We start from the raw sequence: 26,992 nt of genomic DNA, 5'->3' as shown, positions 1-26,992 counted from the left end.
AGACATTACTGCTCCGCTTCCCTTCCAGAAGCAATAAATATTATTAGAAGTAATTTAATGAAACTGTCTGCAAACTTAGTGGAGTTGTAAAATATTTCTCATCTAAATAAAGTCAACTGATCAAAACACTGTTAGTGCTCTTCCTGTCAAAACTGAGAAGGAAGCAGCACAGTGCAAATGGATTTGGTCTGCAAAACACAACAGTCAGAGCTAGGTTTACTTCCACATGATGCATGTTTCACGTATTTGTTTCAGAATAACTTAGTCCAATCCACAGACTGTACATCTGTTAGTACTTGGAGCATTTGTAATGTAGTCAACACAAAAAGAATGCTCCAAGAACACTCAACTGAATTAAGAAAGGTGACCTGATAGAACCCAGAGATTTAAGTGACACTGACTAAAATATGATGATGACACAACCACAGGCTGTACTGAAGTACTGTGGTATTTCACCTTGTGAAAGAGACATAATAAATATAAGAATTACTGTGATTTTTTCTTTTGATTTCTTTCTGTTATCACAGAACTATCTGGGCACAGCTGGCATTATTTTAAATATGTTTCAGCAAAGTCCAAGCAATTCAGAGTTGGTGGTTAGGAAAAAATAGGTTCTTTCATAAAGAGTAACGGAAAAAAAAGCTAAAATTTAGAATAGGGATCTACCCACAAAGAACAGAAAAGAACAAGAAAATTTCTTTTGGAAAAAACCAGTAACTTCCAGCTTCAAATGAAAAATCTTAGAAAATGGTATTTTAAGAGGGAATCTGGAGTATTTGTTAACAAAAAACCCCCAAAATCCCAAACAAAACCCTACATTATGCGTTGAAAATGTCTGAATTTAAAAACTGCATTAACACTTCCCTATAAGTTCCTTGTAGTAACATCTTTATTAAGAAGACTCATTAAAAAAAAACATTACTTACCCAGCTTGGAAAATCAGACCAAGTAGGAACCCGCTGACAGAGATCACGAAGAATACGTATGATAATCACACAGGACTGCAGACCATTAGCTCTAGCCTTGAGAGCAATACAAAATCCAATTAATTAACCCCTGCACCCATAGCAAACAGGAGTTGTTGAAAGACTAAAACACCACTGTTCAATGGAAGCTCAGATACAAGATTGAAACAAATCATTCTACAACTTTATTCCGTGAGCTGCCATTTACAGCAGTATTTTATACAGGGTTAGTAATTTAAGGTGGTAGAAGTCAAAGTGCACAGGTTATACAAGAATAACATTTCTTGATCCCCTATACACTTTGACCCATGTTCATTTGAAACAATAAATACAGTATCTTTCTATATTAGAAATAAAAAGGATAAAGTAAAGATCTAAGAAATAGGTATAGAGACTGAAAGGTCAAGGGAATCTGTTTGGTTTCTTTATTGTGCCTTTGCCAGAATGCAAAGTCACTAAACCAAACAGTTGCTTCTCACCTTTCATTCCCTACACTTAATGCACTAAAAGAAATAGAAAAAAAAGTCTTAAATCTAAACACAAAGCTTTAAACACATATTCCATTATTTAAAGCGAAGTTACTCTGCAGCCTTATGGAATATATAACAAATATACAACATATGATCACCCCAAGCGAGTCAAGCTTTCAACATCGCCTTCTCAATGACTGGAAAAAAAATTATGTCAAATGTGCAATAACTGCATAAAGCAGCTCCTCCATACTCAACCTCCTACAGTTAAATTTAGGGACCAGAGAAATATTAAGTATTATTAGCATGAACAACGCTGAGTGTTTTCACACAGTTAAACATTCATATTGCAACTGAACTAATCTCTCATAAGGCTACAAGAAGAAAGTAAAATGATGTTCCGAACCTGGAACCACTTAGCGTGGCGTAGAGCAGCCAGAGCGTCAAGGCATTTTTGCCTGTCCAAGACGTCCGGTGGGTCTTTCACCATACCCGAGGTTACATCTAAAATGGATTGAATTGGCAAAATGCAGTGAGGAATGGGTGTTTGACCAGGTGAGCAAGACACTTCCTTAAATAGCTTCAATGTCACACATGCCATTTAAAGTTTCAACCCTTGAAGGAGAAATGTAAATGTTCAGCAGTAGTTGCTCAATTGGGATTAGGGTATTGACCCAGTAGAAAGATCAAGAGCATAATGCACTTCAGCTCTGAAGTTATTTTCAACTGCATTGCTGATTATGCAATGCATAGTACTTCTTTATTTCAGCTAACAGTGGAAAAACACATATCCCGCAAAATTAAATACTGAAGGAAGGATGGTTGGACACAGTGCACCAGCACAGAGAACACAAGACAGAAGGAACACAAAAATCCACTTTAACCAAGTAGAAACATTCAAACTTAGTTTCTTTTAAATTTTAATTGTCAGGTGTTATTTGGGACCTATTCTTGAAAGAAAAACTAAGTATAACAAATCTTAAAAGCACTGAATGTTTAGTAATCACGTTATTTTTATCATGCCTTAAAATTATTTTACTTTAAAAACCTGACTAAAGGAATGTGATATGTTCTTCAATATTACAGAATTCCTTGTTTTCTAGCACTTTCTCTCTTACCCATATAAATAAAATTCCTCAGCCCATAATAGATATGTTCCAGCAACACTTAGGATGCATGGAAGGATCTGAAAAGGGACTGCTTTACCAAAGACTCACCAAGATAAAGAAAAGCAAGGAATAGTTTAAAAAACAAAGCAAAATGTCTGAAAGATGAAGAAAACATAGCAGACATTGCCTATTTGAATGTTCAGAAAATAATTTGATTACCAAGCTGACTGCTTTTCTACCAAAAATGAAGAGACTACAGAAGTGGTTTAATCAGTGAAAATGGAACCATGAAACAATATGAAATGGTATCCTTGAGTTACCTGAAAACTATATGGATATAATCAGATCAGTGATCACCATTAAAAGTTACTTTTTTACTCATTCTGAAAATGGCTATGGTGAATAGTCGCCACATATGTTGCTAGCATAACTGGTGATACACCAAATAAGATGAAACAAAAAAGCCCTCAATCAATGGCACACATCTCACAGGAGCTAGCTGTTTGGAACAGTACAGTTTACTCCTTCAAGATCTAAATTTAGGTGTAGCCAGGTAATAAAATAAAATAAAAAATAATGAGGCTCAACGAGAAGCTTTTAGATATGTTGCAGAAATTGTGCTCTGAAACCACAAATGTAAAATAGTAGGATTCTTTAGTCTATAGAGCTAAAAGACCATGAATTAACATGGTATTATAGCTTTTCAGTACAGTAACTAAATTTAATGTGAAATACTATATTCAGATTTGAGCATTTTGATAGGATAGTCCCATTGCTCTGCACCAGGATAAAAAGCTGAAGACTTCATAAGAGCAAAGTTGAGAAGAACATAGGTAACTTCTCACACAGATATTTGAACTTACAAACTATATATTAAGGTGGAAAAATGAAAATCTTCACTAACAATGCAATTACAGAGCACATGAAGATGTTTAAAGTGGTATTTATTTCAAAGCAAAAACAACAACAAAAAATCCCCTCCAAACCTACACAAGAGAGGTGCCAGTTAAAGCTAAATGATTAAAGGAGCATAACCCAGATATATGAGACAGGGAGTACATCCTGAGAAGACCCACCAGAGGAAAAAGTGGCAAAATAAGGCTGAGAAATTAAAAATGCAAATATGTGCTGTGGGGCCAATAGTCTAATCAGTCAATTATTTACACTCTTCTAAAACTAATATGTAAATAGGTGACATTGTGCAAACTTTTAGCACAATAGTTCATTACTAATTTGAAATTTCTACCTCTGAAAACCTTCAACTTGTAAAATAGTTTTATTGAGAGGAATTGCAATTTAAATGTACAGGAAAGAATCTTACTCAGTGCTGGAAATGTTCATCTAAAATGGGTTAGTAATAGCTGTCATAAGAACACCCTTGGAACTTGAAAGACTCTGAAAGTCAGAAGTTGCTGAGGCAGGTACTACATTGAGAAAACACTGACTAAAAAATGTATCAAGGCAACTCCTGTAATATTTATTCTGTGGATTTTTGCATATGTTTCACATTTCTGGATTAACCCCTTAAAGACTGTGTAACTAAAATCAGATGCCTAACCTACCACCCTACTAAACTAGGACAAAAACTGAATTAATTTTTCAAAACATGGGCATGAATTCTTACCCTGTAAAACTTATTACTAGCCTAAACATAAGGGGTTAATCTTTAATTAGACGTGCTGTGTCCACACTACCTCTTCATTAAAAGTTAACAGGTATGTCAATTTAGGTAAGTTTTATTATGTAAAATGCATTTTATCCAGTCAACTATTATAAGACTAGTGTGAACACTGCTTCATTCTAGGAGAGAGACAAAGACGAAAAGAAAAAAACAAAACAGAAAACAAACACAAAGTAACAGCAGATGCTAGGACTATGCATCCAAACCCCTCCTTTGTAAAGTATGGCAGGTGTGACACTGAGCTTTAGAAAACCTTGGTCAAAAATCCTTCCGATGTCTTGGCAGCAACCCCTGACAGGAATCAAGTCCCTCTGCTAGAAGGCTTTGGACCGGGGCTGTTAGCTAAGGATAAAAGAGACACACGCGCACACGCAGAGGTGTTTGTAGGTATGTACACTTTGTTTGCCGAAGGAAGACTCCACAGCTGGGTTAGAGCTCTTCAAATATATCCGATTCGGTCAACTGTCAAACGCACAATACTGTAAGGAACAGTAGCTATGCGGTTAACAATTTCATTTCACTGCTTGTTTTTTTTTTTAAGCCTTTTACTTAATAACACATCAAACATGATTCTACTCCACGTGCAAGACTCAAGTTGCATCTTTACTCCAACTGGTTCTTCCGGTAAAGCCTTCCTTAACACCTGAACTAGCTCCCCAAGCGGGCTAAGGAAAATGAAAACTTCAAACCAATGTAAGACACAGAGCATGAGAAGCTGCAGTAAGAAAAACACAAACACATACTGTTACTCTGCAGCAAATAAGCAGCAGTCTTCGGAATAAGGAACTTCTCTGCTGCAATAATTGGCAATTCAGTCTTCTATTTGCTCCAGTTTCAAAAGTGAACTTTTCTGCACATCCATTTTATACTGCTCAGTGTCTTGAAGAGAAATCTAACTTGATTTTGCTTGCCTAGAGGCAGTACTGCATTCAGCAGTGAATAAACTCACAAAGATAATTTAACTCAAGTGCGGGTCAGACAAAAATACAGATTTGTTTCCTTTTGGCGGCGTAACTTAGGGGACGGATGGTAGTAATTTGAAATTTGTTTTACTTTTAGTCCACATCATAGAATTTTGGGCCAGAAACCACTTAGTTGAATTGAGTATAGTAGCAGGAATCAATACTGCACTTCTTCACAGTATATCAAGAAATACACATGGTGTTTAAGGTTCATTTCATTAAATGGTTAGTCTAATTTAATAATAAAATGCCTTTTTTTTATAAACTTAAATAATATGGAAAGTTGGATTCAGCCCAGTCATGTTATACTCAGATTGTCCAAAACCAAGTAAAATTGGTTGGGTGTGACAGTACACATACAAAGCCTTTATAGCTAGGAATAAAATGCACAGCTTAAAACAAAAGCACTCTAAGACTCTTTGGAAGTCATCCAAACCACAAAATGCATGTTGAAAATTTTTCTTTCTGATTATGTGGGATGACTTTCTTAACATAGCTTGCTTATAAATGCACTAGTCACAGCTACAGGACACTTAGTAATGCAATATAAAAACCTCAAGTGTTTTAGAGGACATGTAGTGATGAGATGAAATCTAAAAAAAAACCTCAGTGGCTTATATAAATACGTATATACACAAGCACATGTATACATACACACATAAAATTTCTTTCAACCTGTATATGAGAAGTGTTAAAACAGCCTCAGATTTCCTATTTGTAGGTTCACTGTCAAACACCAGAACCCTGTTTGCTATGATCCCTTTCAACTACGAAAATATAGGATTAAAAGGAAACAAAAGTTAATTTTATCTGACCCGTAAATAAAAAGAACCAATGTACTGCAGACATTAATCATGCTTGTTGGCTTAAAAGCTTTTGGAGCTTTGAAAGTGTTACAGAACAGACCCTAAAGCAACACTGCTGGCACCAAAGAAACTGTGGACTTCACAAACGTAAATTGATTCCCAAGCTCCACCTTCTGCTTCAGCTCAACGACAAAGCCATTTCTTATTGTACTAGTTGGGTTTGCCAGTTGGATAGAAGAGTGATTGTAATACCAGGAGCCTAAATATATACACAAAAAGCACTCCAGACCAAAAAACAACCTCAGAGAGCTGGAAAAAATCGCATTATCTTTTAAAGTTAAAAGCACTGTTACTGTCAAAAGTACTGTAAAAGTGCATTTTAAGTGCCACTATTCAGAAAGTCTAAGTGATGGTAATACTGACCCAGTTCGAACCCAAAAACCTCTGATTTGATTTTCTAAATCCATACAATCTTTCTCTTTAGGCAAGACTGCTCTAGAAAGCCAGTTTATAGCCGCTTGCTATAAAATACTTAGTTTTCCACATAATTTTAAAAGGGGAGAAAAAAAAATCAAGCTTGTACCTTTTCCAGAAAGCTGAGGTTGGACATAAAGTTAGAAATTTTAAAAATTAAATAAAAGCATCATATACACATTTATTTTAACCAACTGTTTTCTACTGAGACTGGTTGTTGAAAAACAAAGTTTTGATCAAATATGTGTGCCAGCATGTTGCCTTCCAGGACCTTAGTGCCATCTTAAGCAGAATAGATAAACATAAAAAAACAGGTGAGAAATAAGTAACATCTTTAACAACTTCCCAACCTCCATCCCTCATGTTCTCTTCCCGAATGACTGGAGATGTCAGTGTGATTGTAACTTGCATTTTGGGTTCCACACAGGAATTTAAAATTATTGCTGCTTCTGGGACTGCACACTTGATATCATATTTCTCTGGACTTATTACCTAAATATCAAGAAACAGAAATTTATGTTAGCATGTGGCCATTAAAAGTATCAGGAAGAAAAAGGATTCCAACATATTCTTTTTTCAACAGAAAGACAGAAACACAATATAATTATATGAAACAGATACCTTTGTAGTCATAGAAACACACTACACAGTATAAAGATATGTGGACTTGCATATTGTTTCCAAATTATTAATGAAAATACACAACACCAAGCAGTTAGAATTCAAAAAAACTGCCGAGAAAGGAAATTAACAGACATTATATAACAAGAATCTTGATGGTGTTTGAAATAAAGAAAAGCCTCAGAGCCAATTAAAATGTCAGCAGGGTGTTTCTCACTGGAACACAGAAGTCTTTGAAAAGCAAAGATGCTTATTTTTCAAGCTCACAATTACAAATGGGTATTGCTAGGTATATTCTGTGCTTTGGTGTCACAATATGCTAAGAAAAAAGGGCAAGATAAGCACCAGGGAAAAAATGTAAGTTTAATTAATAAAGTGTTTATTTTGAATTGCTTTTTGCAACTTTATTTAATAATTCTAAATAGCCCCAAAACAAAGCTGTAGGGCCCTCTGCGACTTTCTTCTACATACTCGGTGAACATTTCCACGAAGACAGATCAAGGTGTCCATTTGTTAAATTTACTTCTGTTCTATTACTTCAAAGAAGAGCAAACTTCAGACTACTTTTTCATTAAGCTGATCCTGCTAAAGCTTCTATCATGCCAGTGATTCTGTCCAGCATTTTACTAGATTGCATTGAAATACTGATGCTGCGACAAGCACTCTACAGTGACAGGCTTTGTTCAGCAGAGACTTTATACTTTCTTGTGGAAATAAAAAGGGTTTATATTACACTGAACAGTCTAAGACTGCATGTTTACTTTTTTAAACAGTCCAAATTCTAAAAATCCCACACTAGATTTATCTGGCTAATTTTGAACAATAAAGCACTGACACATACAATAAGGAAACAAGATGTAAGTATAAAAAACTGGCATTAATGGAGAACTTTGACCTGAGGCAGCAGACATGCTGTAACATGTAACATGCTGCAATTATCTCTATTGCTAGTAACTGATAAATGGTCTTTCTTGTGCTCATTTCTATTTCCCAAATAAAAGAAATCTGTTAAATGGTGATTGATACTACACTGCTAGAGCACATGCTTGTATGGTCACAACAGGGAGGAAGCAGAACATGCAGCAGTCTCTGAATTCAGATGAAAACACTCAGAAAATGGAAAGAAGCTGAACCTGAGCTATGTCATGTAGCAGCACAGTGAGTCCTACTGACATTTAACTTGAGGACAGATTTTCACAGTACTTTCACAAAAACTCAAATCCAAAAATTTCAATTCTACTTACTGCAAGTTGCTTAGGGAGGCTTTCAGCAATACGACTGAGTAATGTCTTGGAGGGCTTCTCAGCACACAACAAAACAAGATTGACGTTTCGGTCTCCACGGAGCAGCAAACCTTTAGCCAGAACGCCCACCCGTAAAACGCCTTTCAAAGCTCTGTGAATTGTAGTTAAAAGTTGCATTTAAAATAATAATGCAAAAATCATGAAAATAATCCTGAAGATAGAAAAGTAAAATAAAATTGTACTCCACATCTTCCTGAGACTTCAAAATACTGCATAAAAGCCCAAAGAAATGAGATCCTGAAAACACTGATAACAGGGTAAGGAAAAACAATAAAATCCTTAAAAAGTAATTAAAAAATACCTGTCTTTACTGCCATCCTTTTTGTCATCTCCCTCTTTGTTCTTGCTTTTTTCGTGATCAGTCATGCTGTCAGAAACCAGCTTCAAAGCACGCTCAGTAATAGAAACAATTTTTTGGACTGCCTGAAGTTCCTCCTCAGTTGGATATATAGCAGCATGCTTGGTCATCACGTAGCGGTCGTCAGAGGAGTCAGGGCGGCGCAGAGGCTGAACAGACAAAAAAAGTGTTCTTCTGAAACCTGGGTGCACTTCCAAGTTCGCAAATGAGACAAAATACCAAAACCCAAACATGTGGCTAAGGAATAGAATATTCAAACCTCACATCACTGAAATGTAACAAAACATGAAGTTATCTCAACAGCCTACACTGCCACAATCAATCATGTCTGAAAAGACATGAAGTGTATCAAAATTAAACTAAGGCCAAATCCCAAGATCAGAGGTACTCCTCAACTGGGAAATACCTGGATGTTGCTGGAAAATAAAGTATCCATGATTTCTTTTGTACAATCAAAGGATTGTACAGGACGACCTCAGAAGGTCATCTAGTCCAATCTCCTCCTGTTCAAAACGTGGTCAGCTGTAAGACCACATCACGTTGCTCAGGGCTTTAGCCCGTTAAGTTTCTGAAAAACTTCAAAGATGGTGGCTGTACAACATCTGTACAAAAAAAGATTTCCTGTATTCAGTCTAAATCTCCTTTGTGTTTGCTTAAGCTAGATATATCTCACCCTCTCATAACTATAAAAACCCTGGCTCCTTTATAAAGCACAGCTATTAGAAGGCTGCTCTGTCCCACTGAAGCTCTCTCTTCTCCAGGCTGAACAATCTCAGATGCCTCAGTCTCTCCTCACAGGGCAAGTGCTCCAGACCCCTGAACATCTAGCACCACACTGAGCCCATTATAGTTTATGTATCTTCTACTGGAAAGCCCACAATTAAATGTAGCATTGAAGTTAGGGTCTTAAGAAAGCTGATCACTTCCCTTAATCAACTGACTGTGCTCCTCTTAAAGCCCAGGCAGCTGCTGGCCCTGCTGCCAGGGCACACTGCTGGCACATGACCAGACTGCTGTTTGTCAGGACCCCCAGATCCCTTTCAGCTGAGCTGCTACCCAGCCTCAATCAATGCAAGGGGTTCTTCCTTTCTGAGTGCAGCATTAGGCACTTGTACTTGCAGAATTCCATAATGCTCCACTCCTACAGCCTACCTAGGTGCCTCTGGATGGTGGCCTTGCCATCCAAGGTATCAGCTATTCTCCCCATCCCAACATGATTCATGCCAGCTGCAAACCTCAGCAATGTGCACTCACTCCATCTCCTTTCAGATCCCTGATAAGGTGCTTTTCAGTCTAATACCAGAATCAACACATGTGCAGTGTGGTACTGCACTCCACACTGCTAGAATATGATGCACCATTAACCATTATTCTCCAAGTCTGATGACCCAGATACTTTTTATCCATACATTTGTCCACAATTAGGTAAATAATGTTGTATAACACAATCAAATAAAAAATAGAAGAATTCAGTATGACTTGTGTTTCATAAGAAGCAATATTTAAAGCATCCTCTTGTCATTTCATTGGACTTATTCTGGAGGACTAGTACACCTACACCATTTCATTAGCATATAATTTCTTCCTCTCTTTTCCAAATCCTTTATTAAGAAACACCGGAGACAAGTGCAGTAGCACTGAGTAATTTTATATTTCTTAACTGTGCCTCCTGGTAAGAATGGTTTAATTTTTTTCCCCAAGGTAAGAAACTTACTGCTGGTCCTTGAGGTTGAGGAGGCATTCCAGGTCTAACTCCCAGCAGACCTAGTGGTCCTGGAGGGCCATGAGGATATCCTCCATCTGGTATTCTGCGACGGTCATCCCAGTGATGCTGCTCTTCCTCCATTCTCCTCCAGTACATGTCCTCTTCATATCGCCTGAAGTGCATCAATCAAAGTATTCTTTTTATACAGTAGTTAATACTTGACACTGCTCTAGACAGATCCTTCTCTGTCTTCAACAACTTCTAGCAGTCATGAGCAAATACCAATGAAGAGACAGTAACAACATGAATTATTGTTGTAAAAGTAGGTCTGCATTTATGGCAAAGTAATTCTACTAACTCTGCATTACTCAGAAGGATTGAAGAATAGCAAACAAAAATCCCAGTGAGAGAATGACAATTTAAAACACGACAGTATAGAGTTCCCTACAGTATTTAAATTAAGTAACTATGGAGTTTAGTTTCAGACAATCTGACAGCAGGTTGTCACACTCATTCATGAAACATAATGCATTACCTCATTTCCATCCTCCAGCGTTCCTCCTCTTCTCGCCTTCTCCAGTATTCTTCTTTCTGCATCTGTTTTCTCATCTTCTCTTCCTGAATTTTTCTTGCTCGAATACTGGGCTTCACTTCTACTTGTAAGTCTGGGTTTACTTTTTTCTAGATCAGAAAAGTAATGAATTAAATGTTGCTTTCCTGTCCTCATCTCAAGGTTATTGAGTAGTTCTGACATATTTAACATACACTACTCATCTACAATAAAAACAAAAGGAGCAAAATGCAGTTTTAGAACTGCACAAATGCACTTACCATTAAAAAGTCTGCAACACAAAGAGTGTGTGCTGTTTATCCTACCAAAAACACTGAGCAATACTATTTTATACTCTTTAAAACTTCATGGTAAACAACATAAGGAACCCATTGTTGCTTCACTTCACTAAGCATCGCCTAGACTACAAGCAACATTCAAGCCTCAACCAAAATAAAATTTCAGTTTGCATTATTCTTTTAAGACTACACTGCCTATGAAATATATTTCTCTTTTTTTTCACGCTGTTTACTCAGAGTGTCTACTTTTGTCTAGTCTTCAAACCTAAGAGCAGGTGACCAGACCAGTTAGCTGATATCTGGTTGATTTTCAGAGAGAAGCATCAGCATTTTTACCTTGTACTGAAGTCTGTGCCGCCGCCCTTTCAAATGCATCTCCTTGGCATTAGGATCATTGAAACTGCATTCACAGAGTTTACAGTGAAAGCGGATCACCTTTCCTTCATCATTCCTTACCTGGAAAATAAAGTTATAACACATTTGGTCATTTCTTTTTTATTTTATAAGGCTGATATAAAATTAAATTATCCATTAATCAAATTATCCAGTGCCACTGGATAATGTCTACCTGTCCTAAAACATGTTAAGAAGTTCACACAATAACTGAAAGAAGGCAAAGTTGAAAAGTAGAACCTTCATTTCTGACAGACACACCACTGTGCTTGGTAATGAGCAGGGAACAAGGTCCTTCCATTTCAAAGAGTACACAGCTCTAAATTCAAACCTGAACATAGTGAGCTAATAAATCACAGACCTGTGTATCATGCAAAATTCACATCAGAGCTGGTCCACCTATGTCATACCAACCACATGAAGAAAAAAAAAATATGCACAACACAAAAATGTAAACATATGCACAAGCCTTTGCAGGTTCAATGCATTGTCAGTCTTATCTTCAAGGAGAACCTAGAGAATTACAGTCAACCCCATCTTAATCTCTGGGAAGGCAATGGAGCAGCTAATCCTGGAAACCATTTCCAGGTACAATGAGGGCAAGAAAACCATCAGGAGCAGTCAGAATGACTTAACCAAGGCGAAGGCCTGGCAGATGAAGGCAGAGCTGTCAAGATTGTCCCTGTGGACTTCAATAAAACCTTGGACACAGTCTCACCACAATATCCTCCAACACAAGCTGCTAATGCATAGGCTGGATAAGTATACAGTGAGCTGGACTGAAAGCTGTCTGAACAGCCTGGCCAAGGGTAGTGATCAGCAGAATGAAGCCCAGTTGGAGGCCAGGAGCCAGCAATGCAGCCCCTGGATCAATACAGTTCTGTAACATCTTCAGTAATGCTCTGGATGATGGCGGAGAATGTATCTTCAGCTAGTTTGCTGATGACATAAAAAACCAAGAGGAGTGGATGATATGCCAAAGGGTTGCATTGACATCCAGAGGGACCGCAACTGTCTCACCTAGGGACAAGGAGGCTGAGTGGGATCATATCAGTGCATATGAATACCTGGAGGAGGGGTAAAACAGGACACAGCCAGACTTTTTTCAGTGGTGCCCACTGCCAGGACCAGAGGCAATTAGCACTAAGTGAAAAATAGCTGAACATCAGAACACTCTGTTTCATGGTGACTGACTGTGCTCTCGCACAACTGCTCAGGGAACTTATGGAGTCTCCATCCTTTGACATTCTCAAAAAACATCTGGACATGGTCCTGGGTGACTGGCTGTAGGTGGTCCTTCTTAAGCAGGGTGACTGAATCAGGTGATCTAAAGAAGTCTCCACCAACCTCAATCACTCCATGATTAGGTTCACTATAACAGTTAAAAATAATACATATTTTCATATTAATACCTCCTCCACATAGTCATGGCCCACTGGTTGGACATCACTTTGCAAGGCAGCAAGAGTTGTGGGAGTCACTGGTTCAGCTGCTGTGTCAGGCTTTACTTCCTGTGTTTGCACTGTAGCAGCAGGAGGAGTTTTAACACTTTCAGCTGATTTCATTTCTTCCATTTTACTTCCTGTTGTCTGAAGCTTATTACCACCTAGAAATCAAAAACAAAAGTTAAATTATTGCTCTTCATAAAATGAGAATGTGATTAAACATAATGTGCAAACTGAAGATTTTATTAGCAAATACCTATGATTTGGGCAAAGAATTATAGGTCTTTTAAAATCTATTGGATTTTAAAACCAACCAAAACTTAAATATATTTTCAATACAATTAAATATTTTAACAGTAAATTTAACATTCAGGTTACTTAAACACTGAAGTTGTTTAGTCTAACAAGAAAAATGTCTGCTTTATAAAATCACCATTTTTGTTATTTGTTTTCCTGCTTTTTCAAGGGACAGGACTGAATGGGAAACAACTCAGAAAATGTATTTTAATAATATCTTTTTTTGTTATTTTGAAAATTTATGTATTTTAAAAAAAGTATTTCAAAACTTTATAATGTTTGTACTAGTAAAGGCAGTATACCCCTAGTGTTGCAACTGTATAGGTCTTTCCTTGAAGAGCAGGATAGCTTATTGTGGAACAACTGCTTCCCACCTCTGTTATGTTCAGTTCAAAGCTTACATGGTTAGTTTTCCACTGAAAAAGGATGTTTCAGTTGCCCATCACAAACTGCCAATCTATTGCATGTGCATTAACAGCCCAGGTTGTGAGCTGAAATTAGGACTATACACTGCAATACTCCAGCAGCTACTACATAAGAAACCAAAGGTGGGAGGCTTCTTATGAACGTGGGAAAAGTATTCAGGAGGGGCCTGGTGGAGACAACTGGGCAGAAAACACCAACATCAATTTAGAAGCAAAACTTTTATAGAAATTCTCACTTATCAGTAATTCCCTTAAACACAGCAGAGTAAATCATGCATGGAGTTACCTAAATATATTTGTCTCTGCTGCACTAGTTCTTAAGAAAAATTTACAGAATAGGTTAGGTTTCAAAATAAAGACTGACTTCGATACTTGCCAACAAAGTTTATTTTCGGTGTAGATATTTTCTTTACTGCTATGTTAGCAGCAGTTGAAGATGTTTTGTTGTTGGATGCAGTGTTAAGTGTGGTGTTTGCCGTGGGAGTAAGAACTTTCACTGCAGAGGATGCAACAGAGGAGTTCACTGTACTGCTGCTAGTTGCTATATTTGAAGCAGAGGCCGTTGGTTTGGAAGCAGATGTGGATGTTGAGGAAGTAGCTTGGGTAACCACATTTGGTTCAGTCGAAGGAATGGGTTTGCCAAGTTTTGTATGCAACTTTACTACCTGTAAGTAGGAAGAGAAACTCATAACATGATCTCCCTGAGATAGCTGTAAAAATAATGTATCACAAGCAAAAATATCGATATCTAAAAAATCAATATAAATAAAGAGTTAGCTTGTTTTTTTACAGAAAGTGGTCTTAGTAAGGAAAAAAAGATGGATATGTAAAAGTTCTTGTCATCTATAACAGGGAAATAGGTACTTGCTATCTCACATTACTTACTTGCTTGAAATTCAGGCATTTACTCCCACAAACGTTTAGATAATAAACACAACAAGCTTACAACTCAGGATAAATTCAAGAATACATTTTTCTCCTAATGTTTCAATGTATCTGTTTTGTTGCCTTGTGACTTTTTAGTCTCCTTCAAAGGGGCAGAACAATAAACTGTTTTGGTTCCAAACAATATTTGTAACTAAGAGTTATTTAACTCAGATTCAGCAACACTGTGTCTTTTGATTGCTACATTTCAAGAGTCTTATTGAAGACTTTACACGTTATTTAGCCAAGCTGAAGAGAATCCTTAGGCAAATGCCTTCCTTTTTTCCCTTTTTTTCTAATGTTTAGAAATAGTTAAGGAGGATTCAAGAGGTATTTTAGAGCTTTTTAGTATCTCATAGAAAGTAAAGAGGTACATGCTTATCAGAATTAATAAGCACAGGCCTTTCTATAATATGTCTCTCATGGAATGATACTTCTTTTTGGTGTCTGCTGACCACCATCTGAAAAAGCAATGCAAGTAATCCACATGAAAAAAATATGCAAGATCAAAACTAAAGACTGAGTGTTGAAAACAGCAGTAAAAAAAATACAAACCTGTGAGACATGCCTTAAACGTGAACATGTACCCAACCATGATATGCACACAACTATCCAAATTAGTTTCTTAGGCTTTTGTTCTTATTTTTTATGTTCCCTATCAGAATACTGACATATTAACGTCACACAATAGTATAAATTTAAACTCAAGCAACTGTTCAAAATTACTTTTTTCCAGTAGAACGCACACACAGTCCTTTAGTTACCACAGGAATGGATCCTTTGTGATATCATTTTCACACTGGTAAGAACCTAAACCCAGCAATGGCTTGCAACTATCACAAAGAGGAAACTATATCCAAATATAAAAGGATAATATATACTATACTCCATACACCTATGGAATTTTGGAGCACAACCCAAGAAAGTAATGGCTCAGTTTACCAAAGGAAGAACACTGGACAAGTTCTCCAAAGTCTCTCTAAATTTTGATTTTTTGCTCTTGGAGGAAGATAATTTTAAACATGCTATGAGATTTATTTATTTTAGTAGGAACAACGTTACTGATGCCTGTGTCCTGATATGTAAAGAGCTATAAAAGCAGAGTATTAATACTGTATTTGTTAGTGACATTAATCTTTCCAGAGTTATGAGGAAAATCTGTAATTTCTAAAAACATATTCTACCTATTATTGCACTTAGTGTTGTATGGTCAAGTTTAAAACACAGGTCACAGCATTTCATAGCGCAGCCCACAGTTTTTATTCGAGGATGCCCACAAAAGAGCACCCAAACAATAAGAAAAACATGTGTACCAGAAGTCTTCTAACCATAGCCATTATAAAGTCTACTACAGGACATTGTTCCTTGCTTCCAGAGGACAGTTTTGTTCGCAGGAACCATCAAAGAATGATGCCTGTTCTTTGCACTAGCTTAGCTTAGAGCGTTTCAAAGTGCATTGGAAGATTTACTGTCCCAGACAGACAAGTAAGATGAATCTCAAGAACGGTCTCGAGAAAAGTTAGGGGGCACAAGCATACACATCCTCAATGGTACCTTTCCCTCATCTCACTCCACACCTTCCTATGATTTGGGTGATATCCCAATATATCCTCTTTTCATTGATGCCATGGCAATATTTCCCCCTCTTTTTTTTTTTTTCCAACAATGCCCTTCTAATAGTGAGCCTAAAGACAAATTTGAAAGGAAAAGAAGAACTAAAATTTTTAAATAAAAAAATCTAAATTATACTGTTTTTGCATATTTTCTCCTTCCTTGAAATGATAAAAATGATGGGGAGAAATGCATATACTGACTTGCACAGTAAGAACAAGAGAAATCTCTTACTTTCTGATGCTTGGCTCCACGGATATGGGCAGCATAAGCATCTGCCCCGGTACAAGACACATCACAGAGCTCACAACGCAACTGATTCTGAGTTCCACGAGCAGAAGTACTGTTGTTGGTGGTGTTCTGGGAAGCTTTTAATGCTGCTTCTTTCTTTTTGTGTTTCTGGCCTTCTAAGTGTTCTTTGTAAGTCTGTTTAAATAAACAAAACACACAGTAAGTTGTCTTTGTACTGCTGGTTCATCATTCCTGTGAATACATGTAATACAGAACACGGCAGACAACACATATTTTATCTAGGAAATACCTCCTATGCTGAACATTTCTGTGGTATGGCATGCATTAACAGGCCACTTCTAAGACCAGAACATTTTCTTCTTCAGCATCAGGATCCCACACTTAGGTAAAACAATACAGGTTTTTCTCCTCTAACTTCTCAACTTCCCAATAAAGTACCAGTCAACAGTATCACCACTGAAAACTTGACAGGATCAGAAACTGCCATTTCCTGCATTGCATTCAATTATTTTTGATTTCCGGTTTCCCTCAAACTTTAAGTGTATCCAGATAAATAGAAAAATAAATTTAAAAGAAGGTAGTGCACAAATAAAGCTGTACTGAAAATGAAATGCAGAAGTTAGTATTAGTTCCTACATCAACATTGGCAATCTAGAGCAGACAGGTAGGAAATAATGGCAAATTTACCTGAAGTAAAAGAACTGTTAGCCAGACTCAGATATAAACATTCTGCATGACTTTGTATCTACTTTCTAGGCACTTTTACCCACTATGACACTAAACTGGGAAATTGGAATATAATGAAGAATAAATTTTCAGGTTTCCCATTCACAAAACTTGTGTAATTCCACAGCTTCCAAAACAGTATTTTCTAAGAAGTTTCCTATGCTAAAGAAACACATTCAAATCATATGAAGAAACACATGCAAATCACATCCAAAGTTTCAAATAATTCTGAAATCAGATGAAGCTCCTCTGTATAACCTCAGGGGGTGTATCTTTATGTCTTCCAACAGGAACTCTTTCTATAATAGTACTCATTTTTATTTCATTATTCCTTTAGTACAAGTATAGAATCAGGTCTAAAAATTAACAAATACTCTTAATTAGAGGGATGGAGCACCCCTCCTATGAGGAAAGGCTAAGACAATTTGGTTTGTTCAGCCTGGAAAAGGCTTTGGGGTGACCTAACTGGGACCTGCCAGTACGTAAAGGAAGTCTGTAAGAAAGATGGAGACTTTTTACAAAAGCATGGAGTGACAGGACAAGAGGCAATGGCTTCAAACCGAAAGAAAGTTTAGGTATTAAGAAGAAATTCTTTATGGTGAGGATGATGATGCACTGGCACAGCTGCCCAGAAAAGCTGTGGGTGCCCCGTCCCTGGAAGTGCTCAAGGCCAGGCTGGACGGGGCTCTGAGCAAACTGGTCTGGTAAAGGTGTCCCTGCCTACAGCACAGTTGGACCAGATGTTCTTCAAGGTCCTTTCCAATCCAGGCCATTCTGCAATTTTTGACTCTTAAGAGGGTAACTTTTTTAGCTGAAAAAATTATGAATAAAGTATAGTAGAATAAAGCACGGTAGAATAATACATAATACAGATACCTGTGGTCCAGCACAGCTGATCTTGCAAACGTCACAGTAGTGGATCTGGGGTGGTTTGGGAGGCTGTTTTGGTTTCAGTTGCTTATTTTGGAATGGTGCCTTTTTAGTAAAGGTGGTCCCTGTCCAAGCAGCTGTCGCAGCAGCAGCAGCAGCTGCTGCTGCCGCCTGTTTCTGTTGCTGCTGCTGCTGCTGTTGGTAATAGGACGATGCAGCTGAATACACTGCAGCTTCATAGCCAGAATAGGAGGTACCTGAAAAATTAAAATAAAAACAAATGTTACATCACCATATATAATGTATCAATTACATAATGCACTAATTCAAATCATGTTGCATAACAGCTGAGGGGCAAGGCAAGATGTAAGTAATTCACTGAGATCTTGTCAGGCAGTCTTGAATTTGGCTTCATGTTTCACAGTAGACAAATATACAGCCAACAATTGTGTGGGAATATATTAAATTCTAGACACATCTTTGCAGACACACCGTTAAGTCCGATATAACAAAGCATCCCTAGAGAACATATGAAATTTCCTGGTACATCTGGTAAGATTGGGTATGATGGAACAAGAATTTTAATGAAAGATTTAGTAAAGGCCACATGAAGCATGCAATCTTCTAGAATCTGATTTGCTGTTCACGTTTCCAAATGGCAAGGACTGATAATATGGAGAGGAAGGGGAAAAAATGAAGATAAAAGACAGAATATCTAGTGCTATTACATCCTATTTCAGTGATTTAAGTTGTTTTGGTATGGAGAAGATGTTTCACTCACTAAAGCCTGGCTATACAGTCCCTGACTTCTAGCTGAGTAAATCAAGGAAACTAGGCTCTGTCTCAAGGAAGTACTAAAATCCCTTTTTAAGCAAGAAACAAAAGAAAACAAAAAGTTCAGGGTATGTATAACATGCCAGTTAATTACCATCTATGGCTATGAAGTTACCATATTTTCATCTTTAACTATGTTTTGTATTCCTAATGGTTGAATAAAGTCTTTCCAGCACACATTTCTCATTCCATTTTGGGTCAGGACATCCCAAACTTAAAAGATTTACACTGAACTGTTCCTCCCTGTCTCTGTAACTGCATGCACACCCTTCCCACTTCCTGCGAGTAACATCTGTGTGGATGCATTTTGTTACATTTTGCATTCCCTGTTTTTTTCCTTTTCACCTTACAATAAGTCACTCTTTGGTAGCAATGTCAGCACTCTGTATATTCTCATATCTAACAAAATAAGTACATAAGACATCAAAACTATTTTGAAGATACCACAAAGCATTCTGTCATTGTAATGACTGAACTGGTTGCTACCTCTCAGCAGACTATGATGTAATTGAGCATGAAGTGCTAAACTTCTGAGCATTGAAAGCTTCTTCTGCAGCAACTTCAAAGATCCCAGCAAGAAAACATGCAAAATTCTTACCAGAGTAAGTTACTGCTGTTGTGCTGTATGTTGCACTCTGAGTGTAGGATGGAACAACAGTGGCTGCAGCTGCCACCGGCTGCACAGTCGAGGACACCGGATATATGGAAAAAGTCGTTGTTGCTGGACTTGGGGTCGCAGGTTTTATAGCTGTCACTTGCCGTGTTTGCTGGGCTTGGGTGTACTGAGTTGCCCCTTGGCTATATCCCGCTTTTGGAGCTAATGAAGAGAGAAAATACAAGTGTAGAAACATTGATATGTTTTAGTTGAGTGAAATGGAAACCATACAAAGGGAAAATTAACAACATGCTTGTGAACAAATGTGTAAGAAGTGGGAGTTTGTTTTGGGAGTTTTGTTTAATTTGTTTTGCTTTTTAGTGTTTGCACATTTGGCTGCTTTACTGTTATAGCTATGCATTTCATACCATGTACCTCAATCAAGTCACAGCTCACAGTAGTAAGCTGAAATTTATTTATTTGTTTTTAATGGTGCTATCATGTTTTTAACACAGTTTTAAACAGGTTTTAAACAACCTTCTTATGTAACAGTTTTACTAGAATACCTCAAACCAAAGCACACCTAAACTTTCCTCTTAATTCTACATAGAAAAACACTAAGCAGGATTCATGCTTTGTAGCAATCATGATACAAATACTTAAAGAGAATTATATACATGAAGAACCTAGAGAATCAAAAGAGTATTTCTAACTGAGTTATCATCTGAACACAACACTGATTATCTCAACTACTTCACAAGGTTTCTAGACAAATCAGTAAGAACTTTGCCTAGAACTATGTTTCGAGTATGTTTAGTGGCAGTCCAAAATTCAGAGGCAGCTACTTATGGCAATATCACAAGTGTTGAAGTTCTAGGCATAGAAAAACTTTCCACACAGTGACAGAGATTACGTGACAAAACTTAAAACAGAAAAAGAAGATAATGTGAAGCACTCAAACAACTATTTTAAGGCTTAAAGCAGTCAACAAGACTGTGAGTAACAAGAGCAGCTTGAATCACGCCACCCACCTGTCTGGTAGTAGGACTCAGCCACCGAGGGCTGTGGCTGGGCAGCAGCAGCCACGGCTGCGGCAGTCGCGGTTGGCTGCTGATAATATTGTTTGCTGTCGTATGCCACCGCTGGGGCGGTGGATCGAACATAAGAGTAGGAATCCTAAGGATTCAAAACAGAGAAACCACCTGTAAGTATATGGCTAGAGTAACAGAAATGATCAGCAGAGTCAAATTAACAATGTGCCATCTTCTGGCTTACTCAAGTAGAATAAAAATTCCCCATCTACACGTACAGTATATACATATAAATGCATTAGAGAAATTAAATTTACTTTCATAGATACTTCAGGCCTGAAACAGCCCTAACTGCCTTCTACAGACTCAATACTGGAATTACCCTCATGCTATTAATCCCTTTCTCTACCAAATTTTTTTTTAAAAACATCTACTCTCAATAGGTTTTAATGACAATATCAGATTCTATTTCTGTGAAATATTAAGAAAAATTCCACCACAGATCTCTACAAAACATGAATTTCTACAAGGCCAAATAAATTCTCAGGGGTAAAAACATAAGCTTGTATTGGCTTTAAAAATCTTGTAATTAACAACATTTTTCTTGGTTACATTTTTTAGAGTATGAAAGTAGTATTTTTAAAGCCTTCTTTACTTTTTGGTGTATCAAGTAGTTCATTAGGGAAACGTAACTGGTCTTCAAAGGCAAGGCAAGTAGCTCATCGGGTACCTTTACAACTCAGGAGATCTCTAATAAGCTAGAACGAGATGCCTGGAAGCCACTACATGCATGTACATACACATTCTCCCATCCTCTCCATGTTTATGGTAAAACGCGAAGAGTTGATCAACTGAGGGGGAACAAGGCATGACCTACTAGAGCTGAAATGCACTAACGTATTAAAATACTTTTTAATTCCCGGAAATACAACAACAAAATCCTTTTTCGTCCAACCTGTGTAAACAGGAATTATTTTACTTAGTTTAGGAGGATTCTCTTTTTTTTCCAAAGGTATCTAATAACTGACCTCATAATATATAACAAATTGCAGAAGCTATACAAAAGAACTGAGAACATGCAGCAATAATAGTCCTTTTAAACAAACCAAAATGCTAATTAGAATCTAGATAATGCCCTGGTAAGTTCAGAATTAAAAAGGTGAAAAACTATTGCAAGAAACATAGTATTTCAAGATGAAACAGGACAGAGAGAAAAAGCCCTTTTGGAAAAGCCTGTATCCACAGATCGTTAGGCAGGGATCTCAGAAGAGGATATCCAAAAAACTACCTACAGAGTAGTTTATCTCCTAGGGCAATCTTCTGTCCTCACAGGCTTGGTACTAGACTCCAGTGGCACCCAGGAATCTGACAAAGGAACCATTTCTACCTCTACTGAAATTTTTTACTGGAACAGTCTTTTCAGCTCCATGACCCAGTTTACCGCAGACCAAGCCAAGATCTAAGCTAACAGAAGACAGGGCTTTTCTTTACAGCAGCAGTTGCACAAAATCACATTTTCTTTTCCAAACAGGCTTCTTCCTCTCAAAGCACCTCTTAAAAATCCCACAGCAGGAACCTACCTGGTAATTCTGCGTGGTGACAGGAGGCGGTGGCGGTGGAGCTTCTTGCTGGCGCTGCGTGTAGCCGTAGTCTGTAGCGGTGTGTGCTGTGGGATAGCCACCGTAGGCCGCAGCTGTGGCAGCAGCTGCCACGGCCACCGGGGCAGGCCTGGCCACCGCCACCGTGGCTGCGGCCGGGGCATAGGCTGCAGTGACCGTGTGCGCCGCCACTGGCGCCTGGTGGACAGTGTAGCTGGCAACTGTGGTTGGATGGGAATAGGCTACACCCGAAGCTGGCTGCTGGCTGTATTGGCAGAAGACAGTAAGTAATTAATCCAATGCAGAAAGCTAATGCCTACACATTTCAAAACCCCAGATTTGATTAATACTTTTCCTGCTCTACAGACAGATCTGGAGCAGCCTTCTATCTGTGCATACTCTCACTTAATGGCTTTTATTAACCATCTTCCATCCCCGTGAAATAGGACGTATCATTGTTAAATTTCTGTGGATGGACACATAGAACATAATCACAGAATGTTAACACACAGGAAGGGACATTAAAGACCATCCAGTCCCAACCTCCATGCAAACTCCTACTCGACCAGATCGCTCAAGGCCAATGCTGCCAGGGCTGGGACACCCACAACCTCCCTGGGCAACTGGTTCCAGCTGTCTTGCTACTTTCAGAGTAAGGAATGTCTTCCCAACACCTAATCTAAATGTCCTCTCTTTCAATTGGTACCCATTACTCAGTGTTCTACCCCTATAGTTCCTCATATTTCATGTAGATGATTATTTACTTAATAAAGGGGAAGTGTTTGTGTTGAGTTTTCTCTAAGCAGTGGAACACAAGCCTTTCATTCAAAATAATGCAGTAATCCCAAACTGATAGCTTTTCCAGACTAGCAAGTTTTGAATACTTTAGTAGTTCTTCAGTAAAGTGACACACCTGTCAAATTAAGAAAAATGCTACTTTTGTGTGAGAGCTCATTACTGACCTGTACTAACATGAAATTTTTCATTACACCATATTCAAGCAATTAAATTTTAAAGACAGCCATGAAAATCAGCTCGGAACTGCTGTATTTACTTAGACACACATATCTGATAGGGGACTTCTGCAACAGATGGTTAGAATTGTAGGAGCTGGTCCCACTTGCCCGAGTAGAAGTCCACTGACACAATACAAAGCATCACAAGTGCAGACAATCACATCAAGCAAGAAAACCACTCTGGCAATCTCCCAGGCACCTGCTGAGACTAATCTGCCTCTCTAAAATTCGCAGGTAGGACGCTAATATGTAGCGATTTACTAAAAATCCACAAATACTAACAGCAGAAATAAAAATTGATTCCTTCAAAGGTTTAATTACTTGAACAGAAACTAGAATTACTGTCCTGTACTGATATGTAACTCTGCATGATGTTGTCCTGTTATGATGTATAACTGTGGATTATTATTAGAAAGTTGGAATAGTTATTTTGATTTTTAAGCAAACAAAGTGAAGCAGGTAAAATATAGGTAAAATACCACTATCTGGAATAATGACATTAAGTGGGGATTCAGTGATAATTCTGATTATTTTTGTACATTTCCTACACTGCTGTTCAATAATAGCTATATCTATATACTTTTAATTTCACAAAAGTAATTTCCACAACTCCCTTGTGTTCAGTAATTTTTTCTTACTTATTTTTAGAAAACCTGATTTTGTAATTTCAATTACAGCAGAACCCACGTTAAAAAATTAAAAAAAACGCGCAGCCCCCTCCCAACCATTCTCACAGCAGAAACAGAGAAAATTTTACTACTGATGGACTTAAATGCCTGGGCTCCACCTTCTTCCCATCACATGTACCTCACTGCTTAAAAGACTGCTTGCATTCTATCCAATTTTACTTCAATTGTGAGTTGAGATATAATAATGTTTTATGTTATTTTCAATTATTAGCCTAAGAGCAAAATGAAAAGACCTATTCTACTTTGATGTACCTCACATCGCTGCTTGCAACTCCTCCTCCCTGATGTTCACAGGAAAATTCTGTTTACTTAACATGAGAAACTGGACTCCACCACAAAATTCAGGAAGACTGTTTTATGATCGTAGAAATGAATGATAGTCTATAAAATTAGGTCTCATTATCTACATAACTAACAGTACAAAGTGTAAAATAGTAACAAAATCTAAGGTAATTATCATGGCCATATATATCTACTAAAATCACATTAAACTGAGTAAACAGACAGCAGACGGCCTAACTGACTGCAGTTGAACACATCAATAGTCTAATGCTGCCAACAAGGTAAGTCTTGCTTCACACTTTTCTCACTCTTAGTCTTCCCTTCTCCCAAACACCAATCCTGGCTAAGCCATCTTATTCCATCCCTGGTGCTAATTCTGCTACTTGTCAAGCCATTCAGTGCACTGATTTAACTCATTAATCTACCAGAAAACAATGTGAAGGTTTCTTATTGGGGTCATATTCTAGTGTGGCAGAAACGTTAAGAAACACAGCAGCTTACAAAATAGGTCTGCCGAGAACCCATATTAATTATATATATACAGGGAAACAGAGCAGAAAGGGAGTAGACTTGTGCAGAAGGGCTAGAGCGGCTTTTCCGCGTGTCATGAAACTATTTGCTACTGTTACAAAACAAGATACAGTGCTCACAACACACTACAAAGTAACAGAACCAGTCAGTTAAGCAAAGAAAATGCTTTTGTTATCAGAATATGTATGATTAAAGATACCTGATAGTTTTCAGTTTTTAAAATTGTGAAGAGATTACGAACATTACCAGCAGAACTATTGACAAGATTATGGTACAGACAACTTCATTTCTCATGCAACTAAGCAGCAAAATTCCTTGTCACGGCATAGAGTTAACAGCCCAAATAATGAGATTTCTAAGGCTAATACAGGGTCTATGACCATGTTTATTTTAGCAAACCTGTTCCCTTTGCTTCTGCAACTTCATGCAGAGCTAGTGATCAAGTTTGCAAGACTGCAGGAAAGTATTCTATAACTGACTGCTTCTTCCTTTCTAAAAGTTGTGTTACATTATGTAACAGAAATTAATGGTGACATCTCCTCTAAATTTGTGGCATTCTTCTCTTCCATGACCTTACTGAAAGCCTTTAACATTAAGATGAGTAGACATTTCAATGTAATTAATTTACATAAAAATATCCTTGTGCTAACTTCTTTAATTAACTGACAGGAGTTCTTATCCTGATTTGGTGATTAGTGCCTCATCACGTTTGCCAAGATGAACTTTGCTCCTCCCAGATTATTCTGCCAAACTCCCTATTCCACTCTTCCTTCATCTGTGCACCTATCTTAATATTATGTTTTTCTTTGACTACAGATGGCAAGAACCTCATGCGTCATTTCATACGAAGTTTCAGCTGTGCCACCCACTCTACTCCAGACAACTGCTTTCTCTCCCAGCAGTCTAGCTTCCTCAGAGCAGACTCTTGTAAAGTTACCTGTGTACTGACTCTATTTTCCTCACATGAAATAGCACAATATGCCACACTAGTAGAAATACTTAAGTCATAACCAATCCCTAGTGAACTCCACTGCAATTACTGGTATTTAATAATAGTTCTTCTAATTCTACTAATCACTTCTACCAGCTCCTTCTCTACAATTATTTTACTAATCTCTACCTTAAGCAGTCCTTTTTCATACTGCACCACATCAAGAATTTCTTCTTAGTCTTGATAATAAGTCTCCAAAAGATCTAGGCATGTCATCAAGTTATTAGAACACCAATGAAATACAGTATGTCAGCGTGCATTTTCTTCACCACATCCCTCAACACCGTGGGGAAAAGCTGAATTTATACAAATTACTCTGTATGTTCTATGAGTTAAGAATACACCAACAGGTATTGCAAGACTGCAGAGAAAGCAGCAAACTCATTAATGCAGCCACTTCTCTTTGTAGATCAATTCTTCTCTTCCCCAAAATAAATTCTAATATCCCTTACTAGCATTTTTGAGTCCAAGCTCTCTTCCAAATACACTTGATTCAGTTTGCTTTATTAACTTGGAGGAGTTTAAAACTCACAGAATAATTTAGGTTTAAACAAGGATTTGGAAGTCACCTGTACTTATCCAATGCTCAAAAGACAGTTTATTTCAAAGCTAGAAGTTTCTCAGGGCCTTGTCTGCTCAGGGACTGATCACCTCCAAGAATGGAGACCCCAAGGCTGCTCTAGACAACCTGTTCCAGTGTGTCATGGTTTAACCCCAGCTGGCAACTCAGCCTCACACAGCCACTTACTCACTCCCCCACAGCAGAAGCAGTGAGAGAACTGGAAGAGTAAAAGAGCTTGTGGATTGAGATAGACAGTTTGATATGAAAGACAAAGGCCACACACAGAGGCAAAACAAAACAAGGATTCGGACAGGATGGATTAATGGGCCAAAGCCAATCACATGAGGCACAACAAGGCCAGGTGCTGGGTCCTGCCCTTAGGTCACAACAACCCCAGGCTACATTACAAACTTGAGGAAGAATGGCTGGAAAGCTGCCCAGGGGGAAAGGACGTGGGGGTGCTGGTCAACAGTGGCTGAATATGAGCCAGTGTGCCCAGGTGGCCAAGAAGACCAATGGAATCCTGGCCTGTATGAGCAATGTGGCCAGCAGGACCGGGAAAGGGATTTTTCCCCTGTACTCAGGAACTAGTGAGGCCACACCTTGAATCCTGTGT

The 26,992-nt window shown here is 37.9% G+C and overlaps 1 protein-coding gene and 1 non-coding gene across 2 annotated transcripts in view; both read right to left on the bottom strand.

Moving 5' to 3' along the window:
- Window positions 1–26,992, bottom strand: part of ZFR (zinc finger RNA binding protein) — a 47,044-nt gene that overhangs the window by 6,378 nt on the left and 13,674 nt on the right. The window contains exons 3-17 of the mRNA XM_030968304.1: window positions 22,288–22,570; window positions 20,708–20,852; window positions 19,680–19,898; window positions 18,254–18,504; window positions 16,634–16,825; window positions 14,241–14,529; window positions 13,110–13,303; window positions 11,641–11,760; window positions 10,991–11,136; window positions 10,465–10,627; window positions 8,694–8,899; window positions 8,333–8,483; window positions 6,818–6,959; window positions 1,842–1,939; window positions 927–1,022 (exon numbers count right to left, since the gene is read on the bottom strand). Of these exons, the coding sequence (XP_030824164.1) occupies window positions 927–1,022; window positions 1,842–1,939; window positions 6,818–6,959; window positions 8,333–8,483; window positions 8,694–8,899; window positions 10,465–10,627; window positions 10,991–11,136; window positions 11,641–11,760; window positions 13,110–13,303; window positions 14,241–14,529; window positions 16,634–16,825; window positions 18,254–18,504; window positions 19,680–19,898; window positions 20,708–20,852; window positions 22,288–22,570 (2,695 nt within the window). The remainder of the gene's footprint in view (window positions 1–926; window positions 1,023–1,841; window positions 1,940–6,817; window positions 6,960–8,332; window positions 8,484–8,693; window positions 8,900–10,464; window positions 10,628–10,990; window positions 11,137–11,640; window positions 11,761–13,109; window positions 13,304–14,240; window positions 14,530–16,633; window positions 16,826–18,253; window positions 18,505–19,679; window positions 19,899–20,707; window positions 20,853–22,287; window positions 22,571–26,992) is intronic.
- Window positions 25,137–25,274, bottom strand: LOC115915832. Its single transcript, XR_004061532.1, has one exon. It is a non-coding gene; the product is annotated as a small nucleolar RNA SNORA66 (small nucleolar RNA).

The sequence above is a fragment of the Camarhynchus parvulus genome, chromosome Z, assembly GCF_901933205.1.
Source record: "Camarhynchus parvulus chromosome Z, STF_HiC, whole genome shotgun sequence".
Classification (NCBI taxonomy): domain Eukaryota; kingdom Metazoa; phylum Chordata; class Aves; order Passeriformes; family Thraupidae; genus Camarhynchus; species Camarhynchus parvulus.
This window is presented reverse-complemented; position numbering and strand designations above follow the sequence as displayed.